General features: G+C 49.8%; 1 protein-coding gene across 2 annotated transcripts; it reads left to right on the plus strand.

The window, feature by feature from the left end:
• The first annotated feature begins 327 nt into the window (after nt 1-327).
• Nucleotides 328-9,948, plus strand: LOC121303234 (BCL2/adenovirus E1B 19 kDa protein-interacting protein 3-like). Of its 2 annotated transcripts, none has more exons than XM_041233809.1 (6): nt 328-436; nt 5,299-5,524; nt 5,804-5,891; nt 5,989-6,095; nt 6,353-6,502; nt 7,094-9,948. In XM_041233809.1, the coding sequence occupies exons 1-6, from the start codon at nt 388-390 to the stop codon at nt 7,140-7,142; spliced, it is 669 nt and encodes a 222-aa protein (XP_041089743.1). In that variant the 5' UTR covers nt 328-387; the 3' UTR covers nt 7,143-9,948. The 2 variants fall into 2 exon arrangements, with proteins under 2 accessions (XP_041089743.1, XP_041089742.1); XM_041233808.1 differs by having other exon boundaries at nt 329-436; nt 5,257-5,524.
• Nucleotides 9,949-12,769: the final 2,821 nt, after the last annotated feature.

Genomic DNA, 12,769 nt, shown 5'->3' on the forward strand with positions numbered 1-12,769 from the left:
CACTGGTACTGACTCAATACAAGGATCAGATCCTACAGTTCAGACAAGCACCTGTCCTTTTTATATGTGAGATCATTTGTTTTTATAATGTGTGTGCAAGTGCCCTGTTACAGGAATCCTTTTCCTAGGAGTGGAGTCTAATTCCAATGCGTGCTTTGCCCTTACTCTAAAGCTGGGGGGGGGGGGACCCCTGCTCTGGTGACGTGATCGGGGGCGGTGCAGGGGGCGGACTCTGCTCTGGTGACATGCGGGGGGGCGGACCCTGCTGCGGTGACGTGAACAGAGGGCGGGGCCCGGGGGCGGACCCTGCTCCGATGACGTCGCCAGGGGGCGTGGCGCGCCCGCTCGTGCCCTCCGCAGTCTTCGCCCAGCTCGCTCTCAGGCAACATGTCGGCCGCCGCTCAACAAAACAACAACGAAGCGCCCGGGCTGAACGGTAAGAGCCGCCGGCGGGTCCCTGCCTGCCGCGGGCGAGCAGCCGGACTTGAAACAATAAGAACAGATAATGCGGGTGAAGGTCTGGGGGAACCGGGTTGAGAAACAGAGATATAAAAACACGGTGTTGTCGTGGCGAGAGCCTCTGTGGTGATCGGCATGCTCGCTAACCAATCACAGGGCTGGGAACAGAGCGTCACGGTTAATTGGCAGGGGTTTGGTCCAATTGGGGAGCGTGTAAATGGGTGGTAGGCGTATCCTCTCTTGGGGCGGGGTCTGTGTTCTGTCAACAACAGAAAGGGAGGGCAGTAAATCACCCGGGTGACGCTTTAATTTTATTAAATTTGATTCAGTCTGTGCAGATTACTGATAACACATTCCCATCGAGTAATCCCGTCCCGAAGCCGCTGTAATTCGGAGGTTCAGATAGCCAGTGTTAATAAGATGTGCTTGACGATGCTTTGTTGTGAAGTGTGACTGCTTTCAGCTTCAGGAACATGCTTTAAAAAAAATGCAATAAAAACCCGATCCTCTCTCCCCAGTTCGGGCGATATTTTAACTGCAAACAGTCACCACAGCTTCTAAACAACGGTGCAAACGCGATGGGAAAGGCAGCTCTTAACCGAGGGAACACGATGTGGTTTTGAACTCGGTTTCAGGGCCACTGCACGGCACGCCAGGCAGGGCGACTCTGGGGTTTGATTCAGCAAAGTCTCCTCAAACCAGGTGCCCGTGTCCGTGTTATAAAACTGCGGGTGATTTAGTATCTTCCGCGGCAAAGAGGTGCCGCTCGCAATGGCAGCTGACCCGTGTTTGCATCGCAGATCGGCTTCAAACGAGGGCGCTGGATACGCAGCACAGGATCACTTATGGCTTGCAAGTTGCACAAGGCTACTCTCTCCCTCAGAGTGGGACCTAATCGTGTTCCCACGACCGTGTAAATACGAGGCAGGTATGTGAGCCAGCTGGCTCCTGTGGGAGTGAGCCTCTCTCTCTGGGGTTATGGTTCCGCCACCACCGCTTGCAGTCACGGGAGGAGTTGAGGAGCGTACCGATTATTTCTACAAATATGGGGAAAGAAAATTAGTTTAGTAGCGTCGTTGCTAACTGCAGTTGATTCTCAGAGAATTACAACTCACAGCAGGGAAATGCAAAACACAGAAGGCATGTGCACCTGGTTTAAGTAAATAAATAAATAAAATGGCCATGTTTGCATTGTTAATGCATCCATTTCATTGCCGACTAAAAACGAGTAAATTGGGGCAAAAGTGTATCGGGACAAAAAAAAAAAAAAAAAAAAAAAAATTATAAACTGGCTTCAGAAAAATAAATGCATCAAGCTGAAATCGTCTCTCTCCCTCTCCAGCGGCTCCTTCAGAAACGCTGACCCACTTCTGCACACATTTCTGTTTTGTAATCGCTTGTGCTGGGGAAGGCTGAATCCTGGGAATCGTTATTCTGAATGTGTTTAAACTCGGCACAGACATTTCTTATAGGAGAGCAGTGAAGCCTCATTTCTGTGCTGCTCCTTCTGTCCCTGTAGGTTTGTTAATGGCAGGCTCTTGTGGAGCAGAACTGCAGTGTGTGAAGGATTTTCTCTAGCCCTGAATACAAAGTAATGCCACCTCTTTAGGAGTCGATGGCATTGATCTGCTGTGGGTGACAGATCTGTTTAAAAAAAAAAAAAAAACAAAAACTTTAAGTGACCTTTTCAGTTTTATTGCCACTAAGATTGCATTACATAGTGTGTGTTCCAGGATCACTTCCCCTCTCTCTCTGGGCAGAGTGTTTTGCAGTGTGTGTTCCTGTTTCTCTCTCTCTCTCTGGGCAGAGTGTTTAAGTGACCTTTTCTAAGAGTTTTATTGCCACTAAGATCTGCATGGGCAGAGTGTTTTGTGTGTGTGTTCACTTCCTCTCTCTCTCTGGGCAGAGTGTTTTGCAGTGTGTGTTCCAGTTTCTCTCTCTCTGGGCAGAGTGTTTTGCTGTGTGTGTGTTCCAGTTTCTCTCTCTCTCTGGGCAGAGTGTTTTGCAGTGTGTTTCACTTCTCTCTCTCTCTCTGGGCAGAGTGTTTTGCAGTGTGTGTTCTGGGCAGTTTTGCAGTGTGTGTTCCAGTTCTCTCTCTCTCTCTCTGGGCAGAGTGTTTTGCAGTGTGTGTGTTCCAGTGTTCCAGTTTCTCTCTCTTCTCTGGGCAGAGTGTTTTGCAGTGTGTGTTCTCTCTCTCTCTCTGGGCAGAGTGTTTTGCAGTGTGTGTTCCAGTTTCTCTCTCTCTCTCTGGGCAGAGTGTTTTGCAGTGTGTGTTCCAGTTTCTCTCTCTCTCTCTGGGCAGAGTGTTTTGCAGTGTGTGTGTTGGGCCTGTGTGTGTTCCAGTTTCTCTCTCTCTCTCTGGGCAGAGTGTTTTGCAGTGTGTGTTCCAGTTTCTCTCTCTCTCTCTGGGCAGAGTGTTTTGCAGTGTGTGTTCCAGTTCTCTCTCTCTCTCTCTGGGCAGAGTGTTTTGAGTGTTTTGCAGTGTGTGTTCCAGTTTCGTCTCTCTCTCTGGGCAGAGTGTTTTGCAGTGTGTGTTCCAGTTTTCTCTCTCTCTCTCTGGGCAGAGTGTTTTGCAGTGTGTGTTCCAGTTTCTCTCTCTCTCTCTGGGCAGAGTGTTTTGCAGTGTGTGTTCCAGTTTCTCTCTCTCTCTGGGCAGAGTGTTTTGCAGTGTGTGTTCCAGTTTCTCTCTCTCTCTCTGGGCAGAGTGTTTTGCAGTGTGTGTTCCAGTTTCTCTCTCTCTCTCTGGGCAGAGTGTTTTGCAGTGTGTGTTCCAGTTTCTCTCTCTCTCTCTGGGCAGAGTGTTTTGCAGTGTGTGTTCCAGTTTCTCTCTCTCTCTCTGGGCAGAGTGTTTTGCAGTGTGTGTTCCAGTTTCTCTCTCTCTCTCTGGGCAGAGTGTTTTGCAGTGTGTGTTCCAGTTTCTCTCTCTCTCTCTGGGCAGAGTGTTTTGCAGTGTGTGTTCCAGTTTCTCTCTCTCTCTGGGCAGAGTGTTTTGCAGTGTGTGTGTTTCTCTCTCTCTCTCTTCAGTGTGTGTTCCAGTTTCTCTCTCTCTCTCTGGGCAGAGTGTTTTGCAGTGTGTTGTTCTGGGCAGAGTGTTTTGCTGTGTGTGTTCCAGTTTCTCTCTCTCTCTCTGGGCAGAGTGTTTTGCAGTGTGTGTGTTCCAGTTTTTCTCTCTCTCTCTGGGCAGAGTGTTTTGCAGTGTGTGTTCCAGTTTCTCTCTCTCTCTGGGCAGAGTGTTTTGCTGTGTGTGTTCCAGTTTCTCTCTCTCTCTCTGGGCAGAGTGTTTTGCAGTGTGTGTTCCAGTTTCTCTCTCTCTCTCTGGGCAGAGTGTTTTGCAGTGTGTGTTCCAGTTTCTCTCTCTCTTTGGGCAGAGTGTTTTCTCTCTCTCTCTCTCTGGGCAGAGTGTTTTGCAGTGTGTGTTCCAGTTTCTCTCTCTCTCTCTGGGCAGAGTGTTTTGCAGTGTGTGTTCCAGTTTCTCTCTCTCTCTCTGGGCAGAGTGTTTTGCAGTGTGTGTTCCAGTTTCTCTCTCTCTCTGGGCAGAGTGTTTTGCAGTGTGTGTTCCAGTTTCTCTCTCTCTCTCTGGGCAGAGTGTTTTGCAGAGTGTTTTGCAGTGTGTGTTCCAGTTTCTCTCTCTCTCTCTGGGCAGAGTGTTTTGCAGTGTGTGTTCCAGTTTCTCTCTCGCTCTCTCTCTGGGCAGAGTGTTTTGCAGTGTGTGTTCCAGTTTCTCTCTCTCTCTCTGGGCAGAGTGTTTTGCAGTGTGTGTTCCAGTTTCTCTCTCTCTCTCTGGGCAGTGTTTTGCTGTGTCTGCTGAAAGCTGTGTTTCTTTGTTTCAAGCGATCTCGTCAAGGTGCGAGAGAGGAGGCTCTGATTGGATGAGCTCTGAAAGCTGCACCCAGCCAGTGAAACCCACAGGCAGTAGCAGGATGAGCTCATCCACTCTGATAGACTGATTGCCACGGAAAGCATCGTTAGGAGGCCGTGTAATTGGAGGCAGACGGGTTTGTTTCACTAACAAGGTTCTTCTTAGTAGGGATGACAGCAGATTTGTGTGTTTTTTCTACCCTAAAATACTCCAGCAGCAACACCTGGAGGGTGCATCGTGCATTCAGATCCAGACTCTCAATCTTATACACAGAACACACAATATTAAACAGAAGACCTGAATCTTACTTCAGTGCCGCGATAATTAAACTGAAAAAAGATGGGCTGTCTCTATAAAATACCAAAATAAATCGCTCGCATTATCATGCCTAGAGACCAATCAGAACAGCTCTGTGATACAAACTGGATGTTTTCACCTTGAGCAGTCAGAGCCGTTTCCTGCGTTCCCAGCTGAAGGAGGGCCGGAGCTCCTGGGGTTTGCGCTGGTTCACAGGGCAGCAGATCCACTCTGCTCTGTCCCCTTCTTCCAATTTAACAAAGGGGAGCTTTTACTGCACAGTTATAAATGCGTAGAGTAGCCTACAGTATGAAGAACAGTAGTTGGGTTATACACAGTTAAGTGAAACCCCCCGCAGGGGTAGAGGGTGGAGTGTGGGTGATCCGAACAGCCTCTTCTCATTCTCATGTTGTTCTGCTCTGTGTCTGTGTTTGTGTGGACGTGATGCCCGTCCCACACTCTCTGATATCTCGCAGCCTTGCTGGGAGTTATCTGAGCTTACTGCTCTGTGCTGATACTCAGCCTGGGGGAGTGCTTTCGCTTTCACTACAAGAGAGAGAGAGAGGGTGTTTTTTTGTTTTTTATCTTAGTCAGTTGGTCTCCCTGCCCTGCCACTGAATTCTCAGCTTTGTGCTCCCCAGGAGTCCTGCCCCTCAGCAGCTCTGTCCCTCTCGGTGTCGCAGGGTCCTGGGTGGAGCTGGAGATGAACGGGAACGCCGCTGGGAACACGGAGAACTTGAACTTGAATATGAACTTGAACTTGAACGAGGGAGAGGGAGAGGGAGAGGGGGAGCGCAACGGGGGTCTGGAGCACGTGCCCTCCTCCTCATCCATTCACAATGGAGACATGGAGAAGATCCTGCTGGACGCACAGCATGAGAGCAGCCAGAGCAGCAGCTCCTGTGACAGGTCAGAGAGGGGGAGCAGAGCACGAGCGACGGGTCAGAGAGGGGGAGCAGAGCACGAGCGACGGGTCAGAGAGGGGGAGCAGAGCACGAGCGACGGGTCAGAGAGGGGGAGCAGAGCACGAGCGAAGGGTCAGAGAGGGGGAGCAGAGCACCAGCGACGGGTCAGAGAGGGGGAGCAGAGGGGACGTGCAGTGTGGGTTTTTGTGTCCTGTTGTCATGTCAAACTGTAATGTACGGTAAGTGGCAGCTGTTTCATTAGGTTGTTTTGTTTCAATGGCAGCCCTCCCCGCCCACACACACCCCTGGACGAGGGACAGATCACCTTCGATGTGGATCTGCGCACGAGCCGAGACTCTTGCAGCTCACAGGTACAGCACACACACACACACACACACACACACACTCCGTTATACTGAACGATCTCCTGCTAACTCTGTGCCGTGTGTGTGCGTGTTTCCTCCCCAGTCGGAAGAGGACAGCGTGGACAGGGAGAAGGAGGAAGACATTCTGATGATGAAGAGCGCCGACTGGGTAGCGGACTGGTCCAGCCGACCAGAAAACATCCCCCCGAAGTGAGTCCAAAGAGACGAAGCGTTTCTGAGCAGCCCGGCGCAGCGGGTTTGCCTCGTGCACCCTAGACTACCGGCTGAGCGGGAGAGCAGTATTCACTGTGTGCTGAGCGTTTGTTTCATTAGAACGTGATTTCTGTGAAGTTAGTGTGTGCAGCTGACCCCGTCTCTCTGGTATAACAGCGTAGTTTCGGCTTAGCGGAACCTCCTGCTCACGAGAGCATGCTCTTACACCAGCATGGCTGCTCTTGTCTCTCCAGGGAGTTCCATTTCCGCCACCCCAGGCGCTCGGTGACTCTGAGCATGAGGAAGACGGGGGTGATGAAGAAGGGGGGCGTCTTCTCAGCCGAATTCCTCAAGGTGGTCATCCCCTCTCTGCTGCTGTCACACATCCTGGCTCTGGGGCTGGGGTGAGTTCACACTAGGGGTTGTGTTTCCAACACGTGTGGACACAGATTGGGACGTGTTATTCTGATTCTCTACTTGCAGTCCAAGAGCACAGCAGCCTGGTTCATCCTTAGCTTCGCAGAGCACCAGTTTTCAAAATAACCCAGTTTAATGATTCACACAACGGTGCTAGGGGTGGACCCATTGCTGTTTCCATCAGTCGAAAAGGTGTTGAAGTTTTTGTGCAGATGGAAAGGAGGCATGCTTCTGGTTGGGTGCAGTCTGTATTGTGCCCAGCAGAGGGCACGGAGGAGCTCTGAGCAGTCCTGAGCACCGCAGTGCAGTGCAGTGCTGCAGCTCCTCCCACTCTGCCTGGTGTCTGCACCCTGTCTAGTCACATGACAGAGAAGTTGCTTTTATAGCCTATTGATTGTGCCACCTAGAGACCAACTATAGCAAAATTTACATTCAAAACGGCTTCATTTAAATGAAACTCTGCATTGCTGGAACAGCCCTCCCCATTTAGATAGCAGTAGATCATTTACTATAGTGTGCTTGTATAGTGCAGTATTTTGGCCTCCGTAATGCTCTGTCCCTCTCTGCATGTTTTTCAGCGTGTACATCGGGAAGAGACTGACAACCCCCTCAACCAGCTCCTTCTGAGCAGGGAGTGAAGAGCCTGGGTCCCGGCGAGCTGTGCTCCTGTCGCAGTCCGTTCCATGGACACCTCTTTCTCTCTCTCTTTCTCTCTCCTCCTCTCTTTCTCTCTCCCTCCTCTTTCTCTCTGTCTCGTTCTCCTTGTATTTTGTTATAGTGGATTTTTTTTTTTTTTTGCACTCTGTAATTTGGTGACCGTTTGTTTTGGGCGCCACCTGCTCTTAAAATCTTTCGATTCAGTTTCTGAAGATCCTGGATGGCTGGGCTGGCTGGCTGGCATGCGCCGTTTATTGTTTTAAGTTTGAAGGAGATACAGATGAAGACGCAGAGCTAAGTCGTGTTTAAAATGACCCTGATCACAATTGTAAAAATGCTGCAATCCAAGTTGTTGTAGGTGCTAGGAATTAAAAGGGGGTCCCCTCTAGACAGACCCCTGTCACAGCGACTTACTGACAGTCGAAGAAGGCAGCGTGGCAGAAATCTCAATCAATATCTCTCTAGCCCTGGCCCGATCCTATCATCGTCCCCTGGCCGGGCTCTACGGTACAGAAGCCTGTTTCAGTGTGAACGCGCGCACTGTGATTTCTTTCAAAGGTCACGTTGAGTGCTGTTCAGGACAGGGAGCCCTGATCTCAAGGGAAGGCAGTTGAAGTTGAAGTTTGGGGTGGGGCGTGAGGTCGTGGATTATAGGTTATCTGGGCAGGCTGACCTGCCCTCACTAGGGGTAGGAGATTTTATAAGGGGCAGATTTGCAAGCCTTAACAGTAAAGCTCACAGTATACTTTATAATCGCTTATGCTTAGATTTTTAAAATGAATTAAAAAGAGAAGAATTTTTCCTTCTAATATTTTGCAAGAAACACTTTCAATGCCGCTAATAGAACGCTGTTTGATGCTTTACAATTTGCTGGAAGCTGATGCTATACATCTCTTTGAGAAACATGAAGGTTTATTGAGGGCATGGGCAGAGCTGTGTCTACACAGACACCACCGTCGAGAGTGGGGGTGGGGGCAGATCTTTTATCAGATGGGGCTGTAGTCCCGGGGGGGGGTCGATTTTGGGTTGTCTTGCATTATTATTCTTCAGGCTTTACAATCGCCAGACCATAGTGTTTCACTCAGAGATTCGTTACACCTTTCAAGGAAGGCGTGTGGGATCCAGCCATGGCTCTCTCTGTGTCTCCTGACTCCACAGTGTCCACTGCTTTAAAAATATAAGAGAACTTTCTGAGTGCCGCTGTCATGCGAAAGGAACCACTTCTAGACTGACTGCTATTGGCAAGGCAGAACAACCCTGACTGCACAGGCTATTGGCAAGGCAGCCCTGACATTGCTGCATTTCTCTGTCCTGGTCTCTCCTGATGGGCTGAGAAGAGAACGACACGGTTTATTTAATATTCTCTATTGATGGGGTGGGATCAAATGTGTGGTTTTAAAAAATAATAATAATTTTATGGGTTGATGGATGGAAATGAAAGTCTAATAATAGATTCTCCACAATGTTCTGAAGCTGCCTCGTACAATTAGGAAGGAACACCTGCTCTGGACAGAGAAATAGCTGAAGAAGGGCTTAGTGTCTGGGTTTTTGAACAGAATACTCTGAAGGAATTGACAAACCGAATTAGCCTGGCTGTTGAATCCTAATAGAAACTTAAAAAAAAAAAAAAACTGCTTTGTTTGAATCTGTCGCTCCCTGTTACCTTTTTTGGTATTCTTTAAAAAGCAGCTGTTGAGGAAAGCCATAGCAGCGCTGTGAAAATGTTAATCTTCCTAGTGTTACTGAAGAGGACAGTTGTACAGTTCCGTCGCTGGCCAGACTGGTATAGATTCATGTCTGGTGGGCACGGGCAGTACTGTAGCATTTAATCTCAATGACCCTCTCTGCAGTTCAGTGTCGGCCGTCATCAGTGGGTGTTCCTGTTGGTTCAAATTGAACTGCAGTCTAGATGGGGGTATTTCATATATCTGTAGAGAGAAAAAAGGTTTTATCCCGCTTCTGGAATTTTTTTGTGACACGTTTGCTTGGATGACGAGGGCAGTTCATTTTTAAATTTGTGTTATTTTTATTTCAAAGTGTTTTGTAAATACATTTTGAATTTTCCGGAGCCCAGGGCTGTGCTGCCCAGACTAGCTGTGAGGGGCTGGTGGGTAACCAGCACAGCTGACCTGACAGCCGGACGCAGTCTGACTCCAGGGGCTTATATCCCAGTGAAACGCAGTCAGGACAGCCACCACGTGCCCTAAACCTTTTGGGTAACGCCTTTGTCGGCTGCTGTGTGTGTGGTTTTTTTTCACATTAGGATGGGGTTCCTGTTGTGCTGTTGCTCTTGTTTTACTGTTGCCTCACGTTGTGCCCCAGACTCATGTGCATCCTGCGCACACAGGAGGGCAAGCTGTGAATTATCATAGGTAGCAAAGTGCCTCGCGTCTATGATAACAAACAGCAACAGTCGAACCCTCGACTCTGGTAAAGGCGTTAGCCAAACGACTGGAACAAAGATAGACAGGGCAGGTAGAACAGGCTCCAGTAACCTGCTGGCTACACCCCTCCCTCCCTTTCTCCCTCACTCCCTCTGAGACTCTCCCTGGCTGCTGTGCCCGCTCTCAATGCAGCTCAGCTCTGATACTCACCATTCAATCTTTTATCAACCGTGTTGAAAGCATTGGAGTTTACTGAGCCAAAGCGGTTGATCCGACTCTTTTGTTACGTTTTGTGTTCGCACTTTGTAGCATCGTATGTAATTATTAACAAGAAAAAAAAAATAACGTGGAAGTATCTCCTGTTGTGCCATTAAAAAAACTCTCTGAAAGACGCTGCGCCTTTGTGTTCCTTTGTCACGTTTCTGTTTAGTTTCTTAATTATGAAACTGCATGAAAGCAGGGAGTGTTGCCATTTTATAAGAGCAGGGATGTTCAGATATGCTCCAGTAACCCAGGCAGTTTCACCTCATCCCTAGGTGTGAATCTCTGTTAGTTACAATTTTCAATTCAGTGCTCTTGTGAAAAGTGCAATGTTAACAGCACTGGGAAATTAGACCTGAAGTCATTTTATCCACTGAACAGGGAACCCACACCAGGGGATGATCAGTGACATGCTATTCTAATACAGGGGCAGCTCCAGCGTGTGAGGGTCCCGCTGGTAGAGTGGCACCGCAGTGATACCATTGTTGTGTTTGTACGTGCCAGTGGCACGCTGGTAATCCAGTGCGGTGTCGTGTGGTACCGGACGGGACTGCTGTGTAGTGTTTGCTCCCAATCCATTGCGTTGCTGTTGCTGGTGATGCTGCGCTCTGCTAGCTGGGGTTTCTTCCAGTTCAGACACTTGTGTTATAATAGGATCCCAATGGGATTATCCAGAGTGTTCTGTAAGAGGTAACAGGGCTGCCTCGGTGCATTGATCCTGCCTTCACAAAACATAATGGAGCCACACAGGCTTTATAACTGATGAAAGTTGTGAATGAAATGCATTATGAATGGAAGTGAATGCAAAGGCTGAGCTCTGCTTCAATGCATTATTAATGTATTTAAAGTGAACAGCATATATACAAGAAAAAGCAGAACCTGAAACAAGAGGGACTGCTGGGGATCAGACCTACGCCTGCCTGTCTGTCTGTCACACACGCACGCACGCACGCACGCACGCACGCCTGCACAGTGAACCCATTAGATATCAGGATAGTGCACTCGGCTGTCTCTTGTCTGATTACAGACTGCAGGAGCCTCAATCAAAGGGATTGCGTAGACTGGCAGGATGTCATGCAGAAGCTGTTTTGCTGCAGTGAGGTGACCAGCCCCCCAGCTCTGAGGAAAGCAGCAGAAATGCATCCACACATTCACACTGACAGACATAATAGCTATAGGTAACAATTATTCCAGTTTAATAAAACGGCTGTCAAGATCTAAACTGCCTCCACTGCACCCTGCAGCTGGGGATTTCACACACAGCCCCGACACACAACGCACTGCCTTGTCATTGGACTGCGTTCCTCAACTAGCTAAACCAGATCTTCAGCTAGCTTTTCAATCTCTTCAACCAGCATGACCATTTGAAACCCAGCCCAGCTACCAGCTGAGACCATCACTGCCATTCCCAGCGGGGCTGCTGTGACTCCAGAGAGACTTGAAGAGCAGTTTAAATCCAAAGGTTATGCCAGGGCACTACACCACTTACAGGAAGCCAAGAGAAGCAGACGGACTGTTCAGGTCATGCCTTTGAGCTGGATGGGGAAGGGTTTGGCGCACGCCTCGCACGGAACCAGGGCATTGATTCGTGAATCATTCCTGGTGAGTTTGTGCAAGAGCAACTGTGGCATTTTCACCTACAAGAGCATTCGTGAAAAATGGGTGAAGAGGATAATGGCGGTCATTAATGGGCCACGCTGTACACGGTATGCAGCTATCAATACACACACACACACCGCTCAGGGAGAGCCGACGCCCAGTCTCTCAAGGCAACATCACAGAGCTGCAGTGGGAGGAGCCGGGGGCGGCCCTGCCGCACGCTATTGGCTGGCTGCAGGTGTTCTGAGGTGTTTCCATGGAAACCATGACAGAACAACACAAAGCAGCCCTGCAATGGCTCAGTGCTGAGTAGGGGAGCTGGCCTGTCAGCACTCCCTCGTTCTCTGAGGCTGGGATCAGCTCACACGCCCGTTCACGTAGATCTAGGACTCCTCTGTGCTCTTCCACAGTTTGCCCTAGTGTCTTTCAGCTCCTCGGGGCCTGGGTTCCATGTGGGCACAAGATTAACAAGGTGGTGTCTGCCCAGCCCACTGTGGACAGGGGAGCAACCCACATAATCACGAACGCCACCCAGCCCGGCACAGCTGTCTGTTTGAATGCTATAGTCACCGCAGCTGCCGATCTGAGGCTGTCTGGGAATGATGCTCAGCAATGTAGGGTTTGACTGGTTATGATCCCATGCTGCAACCCAGCCCTGCCCCCTCTCAATCCCACAATCCCTAGAGGAACACCAGAGCCTGCCTCGTTACCGTGGAAACTGGGCCTTGGAGAGGGCAATTACTTTTGAGCAAGAGAACAAAACCATGCATGTCTGACAGAGAGAGAGAGCGAAAGACGGGGAGAGAGAGACAGAGAGGGGGTGGGATGAAGGGGAGAGAGGCAGACAGGCTCTCTGAGCTGCTAGCAGACCACAGCATTACCAGCCATGGCGACACAATGGATTGGGAGCAGATACAGCACGGTGCAGCTGTCCTGACACCCCAGCACACCATATGAATGACAGGATGCGCTCTGGTCCAGAGCAGTGGGGTTGCGCTGGAGTCAGTATTTTGGCCCCCGGGTGTATTAAGAGTCTCTGTCCTGTGTTCAATTAAGACATGCCGGTCCAGTCATCTCACAGAGCTGAGCTCGCTCTAAAGCTGTCAGGCATTCCAGCGAGCCCCGTTTGAACATGTGGTTTCCAGCAGCGCAATAACAGTGAGCGGCCGCGCCCACGCTGCAGGGGCAGGGCGCGGGAGTGCTGATCGGACAGCTCCTCGGAGTCGCAGCGGCGCTGTCTCACCAAGCGAACACCGGGCGCGTTTAACCCAATAGGCGATATGGTGTGCAACGCGTGTTTCAAATCCATTGTGTTGCTTTTGAACGTCTCTCTTTGCAAGGGTTTCTTCAGGG

This window comes from Polyodon spathula, chromosome 31, assembly GCF_017654505.1.
Source record: "Polyodon spathula isolate WHYD16114869_AA chromosome 31, ASM1765450v1, whole genome shotgun sequence".
Taxonomy (NCBI): Eukaryota; Metazoa; Chordata; class Actinopteri; order Acipenseriformes; family Polyodontidae; genus Polyodon; species Polyodon spathula.

What these genes read in the sequence shown, in the direction of transcription:
- LOC121303234 (XM_041233808.1), top strand. Translation starts at nt 388, where the DNA reads ATGTCGGCCGCCGCTCAACAAAACAACAACGAAGCGCCCGGGCTGAAC. An exon ending in CGAAGCGCCCGGGCTGAACG is followed by an intron (nt 437 to 5,256) that starts GTAAGAGCCGCC and finishes TGTGCTCCCCAG; the next exon opens with GAGTCCTGCCCCTCAGCAGC. An exon ending in GAGACTCTTGCAGCTCACAG is followed by an intron (nt 5,892 to 5,988) that starts GTACAGCACACA and finishes TTTCCTCCCCAG; the next exon opens with TCGGAAGAGGACAGCGTGGA.